This window comes from Hipposideros armiger, unplaced genomic scaffold, assembly GCF_001890085.2.
Source record: "Hipposideros armiger isolate ML-2016 unplaced genomic scaffold, ASM189008v1 scaffold_612, whole genome shotgun sequence".
NCBI classification, from domain to species: domain Eukaryota; kingdom Metazoa; phylum Chordata; class Mammalia; order Chiroptera; family Hipposideridae; genus Hipposideros; species Hipposideros armiger.
The window spans coordinates 757,676-763,646 of NW_017731962.1; the positions used below are offsets into that span (position 1 = coordinate 757,676).

The 5,971-nt window shown below is 52.2% G+C and overlaps 2 protein-coding genes across 3 annotated transcripts in view; both read right to left on the reverse strand.

Annotated features, from left to right (window-relative positions):
- The window catches only part of UBE2G2 (ubiquitin conjugating enzyme E2 G2), a 50,327-nt gene extending 50,162 nt beyond the window's left edge, over nt 1-165 (reverse strand). The window contains exon 1 of one of the 2 annotated variants that reach the window (XM_019625021.1): nt 33-165. Coding sequence is in view for 1 of the 2 variants with exons in the window: in XM_019625022.1 (XP_019480567.1) it covers nt 33-75 (43 nt within the window). In the remaining variant the exon portion in view is untranslated. The remainder of the gene's footprint in view (nt 1-32) is intronic. The other variant, XM_019625022.1, reaches the window with a different exon arrangement.
- Nucleotides 166-1,959: 1,794 nt separating this feature from the next.
- Nucleotides 1,960-5,971, reverse strand: part of SUMO3 (small ubiquitin like modifier 3) — a 20,562-nt gene continuing 16,550 nt past the window's right edge. Inside the window, exon 4 of the mRNA XM_019625023.1 lies at nt 1,960-3,286. Coding sequence (XP_019480568.1) covers nt 3,194-3,286 — 93 coding nt within the window. The 3' untranslated portion in view covers nt 1,960-3,193. The remainder of the gene's footprint in view (nt 3,287-5,971) is intronic.

Below are 5,971 nucleotides of genomic sequence, written 5' to 3' on the forward strand. Positions count from 1 at the left end.
CGCCCGGGGCCCCGCGCGGGCTCCGCACTTACGTTTGTACTCGGCCATCAGCCTCTTGAGCGCCGTCCCCGCCATCGTCCGGGTAACAGCTGTGCCGTCGGGCCGCGGCTCCAAAGCGCTCGTATCCTCCCGCCCGAAGCCGGGGCTGCTTCCGGGTCGCCGCGCGGGCCCAGAAGCCCTTCCGGGGCGCGGGGCGCGCTTGCGCAGTGCGGGGCGGCGAGCGAGCGGGCGGGCGTAGTGCGTGTGTTCGTGTTCGTGTGTTTCTTTGCGGGGTTGGGGGGTGTGCTTGTGGCCCCGAGGTCGGGCGTGGGGGGCGGGGGCGCGCCAGTCCCCTCGGCCGGTGTGTGGGGTGAACGCCGCTCCCGGCAGCCCTCATTCCTGTGGGGCGCTGGCCCTCCAGGAGATCCTGGGCAGCATGTAGGAGCGCCTGTTCCGTCACACTGTCCGATGGAGGACGGGGCCGGTGGCAGGGCGATGGGCTGCGGGCTGGGCAGACGCCATTCCGATGGGGTCTTTTTAAAGCCTCCGGGAGGCGGGGTGGAGGCTGAAGAGGCCGCAGTCAGCGAAGCGGCCCCTGCACGAGGCCGCGACGGGCGGGCGCGCTCGCCGTCACCCCTGCCCTTAGGGGCGGGCAAAGGAGGGGCCCCGACCACCTTCCAACAGGTGTCAGGTTTGGAAAGAGAAGGCTGGTGACGGTGCCGGCGGTATTCCGCGTCAGCGCGGCCCAGCCGGACTCGGGGTGCCCAGCACGTGGCCCCCACGGAGACCTGAGCCGCAGCCGGCCCGCCGCCCAGCACGACCAGGGGTTCTGAGTAGCAGTTGTGTGACACGTAATGGCTCCCTAAACATCGCACACTGGGGAGACAAGTTAGAAAAACATTAGTCTTTTCCATCTTCGGCAATTAAAGTTCTAAAGTATAAAAAGTATGTCACAGCTGAACCCGTTTTAAGGTACAGCTGTGCGCTTATGCAGGACGAGGGCCGGGCTCTCAGTGCTGACATGGGGAGGTGCCAGTAACAGGGTAAATGGGGCCTGTCTCCTCCTGAAGTAGGGATTTAACCCAAAGATCCTGGGATTAAGATTTGGGTAATTTAACATTTTTAAAATATTAATACTGAGAGCTGCTATTCCAAATGCACAATCTGCATCAATTTTAAGAGAAAAGACCTCAAAGATAGTTTGCTTCCATGGTCAGGCACCGTGGGGAGTTCAGGCAGCAGTGCGCTGCTGTCACTCCCAAATGCTCAGCCTTGCTCTCCTGACTGAAGGCACAAGTGCAGGGCCCCTCTGCGGGATGTACGCCCCCCACCCCACTCCCCGACTCGCCAGGGCACATGCAGATAACTCACCCCTGTAATGTGCTTCAGCCCACCGACTTGTGCTGGTGTAAGTCAGGTGCTCGAGTGCACATGCTTTTCACCAGCGGCCCTTGGCCCGTCCACTTGTGCTCACTTCACCTGATGGACTAAAACAGCTTAGTCCTCTGCAACCCTGGTTTGGTCAGGGCAGAGGCCACTGGGAACTTCTCAGTCAAGTTAGCATCAGTTCACTCAGCTTCAGAGAGTGAGGAGGTTGTCAGCTGCACCGCATGAAACAGAAGGCTGACAGTCAAGTACCAAACAACTTGAACTGCCCAGCCTGATGTCCAGATCCACTGCCTCCAACACCCGCCCGCTCTTTACGAGACACCCAGGAGAGGAGAAGTTCATCACAATGCCAGCTGGGCTCAACCGACAGCTGAAGAGCTCTGGGGAGCCGGAGAGGATGGACCCTTCAGTGGGAACACACCAGCCAAGCACGGGCACTCTGTGGGGTGGGCGGGGGGAGCAGCAGATGAATACTTACTTTTCAGCAACTAGCCTTTAAATGGAAGTCTGAGTGGCCTTGCTGAATGGTCACTACAAATGCTGAATTGTGACAGTCAGCCCCAACCTCCAAATGCAGTATTTAATACAAGAGACAGAATACCAAACTATATTTACTGTTTACAGTAGTAAAGGACAACAAAGAATATACAAACTGGTGAATTAACATGGCCGGCAGACACCCCACCCACGCCCCAACAGCAAAACAAAGGAAAGGCAAGATTCTGGGCAAGCGAGAGATGACGGTCGTGGTCGCACTGTCCAGGTGACAGAACGAGGCAGAGCAGGGCCGCCAGGCAGCAGTGGGTCCGTACAGAAGGGCAGTAGAACTAAGTTTTAACAGGTACAGATCCCCAAACACTTCACAGACTGAAGTCACAGCCAAGGTTTGGGAAGCAGCAGAGCACAGCCCACGAGAGGGACAGGAAGTTGTCTCTGCACGGGCCGTGTGTGACCACACTTTGAAGCAGCTTTTACACAAAACGTCACTGCAAACTCAGCAATACTTAATCGTACTTTTTTATATTGAGACCATAATTACTCATCAGAAGCAAATACCAGAAGAAATCTGAAGCCATGGTACTATCACCAAGTGAGAAATGTGGGAACTGCTTTCGTCTGTAGTAAGAAAAGGGGAAAAGCCCATTTCGTTGCACCAGGTTTCACTCAGGCAGCACCAAGGGCACTGCGCCCACCTCGCATGCGGGGCACTTGCGGGCAGAGCACCCAGGCCCATGTTACTGAGTGATTCGCTTATTTTCCTTCTCACCTCTCACAAAGCATTCCAGTATTCACCCTTCAACTCTACCATATTCTCACAAAACAAATTTGCAACATTTGGCATTCAAAAACCTGTGCCTACAAGAAATAGTAAGTGGAAGTTTGTCTCCCATCCCCACCATGCCCCAAAACTTGGCCACAGAAGCACCCCCACTGAGGTGACGTGAGCCCTCTACGAGACTGGAATAAGCAGTGGCGGGGTGAGGGGTTTAATACCTGGGATAAGATCCCCATCTAGACTAACAGTGGACATTCAGGCCACAAGCGTGGGGGAAATGTCATAGGAGGTGGAGGGGAAACAAAAATGAGAGCAAAACCAAATCCAAAAAACACACTCATTTTCCTAAACAAAACGACAACTGCCTGGCCAGGAATTAGGCGAGGATTTGTCCCTGCAGACAGTTCTAAGTTGCACCTGCAGGACGTCACAGAGGAAAGGAATTTTGGTGGATGTCCTCGGTTTCCGCAGACTCCTTTGTGATTGGCATGGTCACGTATTCACTATTCAACAGCAAACAAGGATGGTGACAGAGTGGGGCGGGTCCCACTAGAGGCCACATTCTGCGCAGCAGCCGGTCTCCCGGGAGCCTCCTGTCTGCTGCTGGAACACGTCGATGGTGTCTTCGTCCTCCATCTCCAGCTGGCAGGGTCAATGGGACAGGCAGAGCAAGAGAGGAAAGCTGTTAGTTGTAGCGCCATCAGAAGTACGGAAACTGCTCAGTAAGCACCATGTCTGCTGCACTGTGCCCCTCACTAGTGCACACCACCTGGTCACACCTATGCTCTGCGGTCCCCACCCTTGGTCATATGCAGGGAGAAGAAGCTGCGTCTAGGATTTCCAATAAGCTACTTACCAAGCTTCCCCTAACAAACTCCCAAAAGAATACGTATTCAAAGCCAACTGATAGGGAGGAAAACTAAGCCTCATTAAAAAATGAACAAGGGCCAGCCAAGTGGCTCAGCTGGTTAAAAGCTCGCTTGGGAGCACCAGCTCTGAGCAGCAGGGCTGCAGTTCGGATCCCACATGAGGGCCAGTGACGCTTGCCCTCAACAGCTAAGATGGTGAACAATAGCTCAACCTGGAGCTGGGCTGCTGTGAGTTGCCGGCGAAGGCATAGGCTGCAGCAGGGCTGCAGTGGGCTGCCGTGAGCTATGTGAGTGGCTGGCAGTCAGCGTGAGTGGCCGGCAGCCGGTGTGAGCTGCCGGGAGCCACTGTGAGCGGCCGTCCAATGACTGGCGACCGATCTGCCTCACCCGGGAAGAGCACAATGATCATACCAACATGGGCCAGTGAAACGAAGTCCTCCACAACTAGACTAAAGAACAAAAACAGCAATTTGTCTACCTGTCTGTTCCCCTTCCCCGATTCCCCAACGCTGTTCCCCTTCCCCCAATTCCCCAATTAAAAAAACAAACAAAAAAAAGGCTGGCCGAGTGGCGCGTTGGTTAAGAGCTGGCTTGGGACGCCAGAGGGCCCCGGTTCGGATCCCACATATGAGGCCAGTGACACTGCCCTCCACAGCTAAGATGCTGAACAACAGCTCAACCTGGAGCTGGGCTGCCGTGAGTCGCCTGTGATGGCGTAGGCTGNTGAGCTCTGAGCAACAGCGGTTCGAGTCCAGCCCGAGCTGAGCAGCCGCTGAGCTGCCAACAGGTAGCCGGATGGCTCAGCTTAAAAAAAAAGAAAAAAGACAACTCAGAATCAGAAACTAAAGAGGAGATGTTACACCTGATACCACAGAAATACAATGTGTCATAAGAGAACTGTGATCAGTTATATGCTGATCACTGGGATGGATAGTGGTATAGTGATGCTGACTGAAAGGCGTCTGCCAACAGAAAATACAAAACATCTACAGTGACTGAAAACAGGCCAGCTGCTGCCTGGGACCTGGGGGCACAGGAGGCAAAAAGGGGTGCATTACGAAGAGGCAGGAGGAAGCTTCAGGGGGTGTGGGTAGGGTCATCCTGACTGTGGCGGTGGTTTCACGGGTTCACGGATATGTGCGTACCTCAAAACTCCCGAGATGGACACTTTAAATATATTAGCTCACTGTATGTCCGTTAAATCTCAGTAAAAGTGCTTTTCTGTAAAAAGGTGGTTGAAAAAAAAAAAGACACCACCAAGGCTGAAAAAACCCATCACAAAGAGGGAAAACATAACTAACACATGTAACCAACAAAGGATTAGCAGTATATAAAGGGCAGGGGATTTATGAAGGACTCCCACAAATCAATAAAAAGACCAACCGCTCTATGGAAATTTGGTCAAAGACATGAATAGACATTTCACAAAGGAAAAAAATCAAACGGCCTATAAACATGATAGGATGCGAACTTCATTCATATTCATGCTGTACAAATTAAAACACAGAGAACCATGTCACACCCATCAGGCTGGTAAAAACGGACCCTGCACAACCGAGGTGTTTGAGAACATTCGATGCAATGTGGGAACAGCCACACTGAGAACCAGGAAAGCTGACAGTGCCAGTATCACTTCCTGCAGGTGTGCAGCAAAATGTCCCTAGCAGCTATCTGTATAATAATCCAAAACTAGAAGTAACCCAAACGCCCATCAATAATGTCACAATACATTTTGGCTTATTAATAAAATGAAACACTACTCAGAATGAAAATGAACTCTAGACATAGGAGTATGCTTCAACATAAATGAATCTCAGAAACAGTGCTGCGAAGAGTCAATTCACAGAACACACACAGTACATTTCCATTTCTATCAGTACAAAAACAATATGTTGTTTAGAGGTATATTGAGCGGTACAACTGAAGAAAAGGAAAATAACGATTTACACAAAATTCAGCGGCCCGAAGTTTCAGTGGCAGTGGGAAGACACACAAAGATTTCTAAGTCACTTCACGTTCTTGCTTAAGCTGGGTGTCTCGAGTACAGATGTTCATTTTACTATTTCATCTGAACATACACATTTTACACTTTTACATATACAATACACTTCACAATAAAAATGGTTTAAAAAGCTAAAAAGGGTTAACGACAGGGAAAGATGACAGTGACAGGAAGGCCATCTTGAGTCTGGTGGTTCTGGGATGGCTTCTCCAGGGGAGCAGGGCACAGTGATGAAGACATCCAAGGAAACGAAGTACCCAGGTGCAGGCAGGAGTGTGCCAACAACCAAGCCGGGCAGCTGGAGAGGAGGGTGCCGGGCAGAGGAGTAGAAGAGGTCAGGGAGGCAGGAGAAGGGCCAGAGCCTGGCAGGTCCCTGCAAGGACTTTGGTTTTTACTGCAACCAAGGGTCCTAGGCAGAGTGACTTCTGCTGTGTTAAGACTAGAACCAAGTGGGCC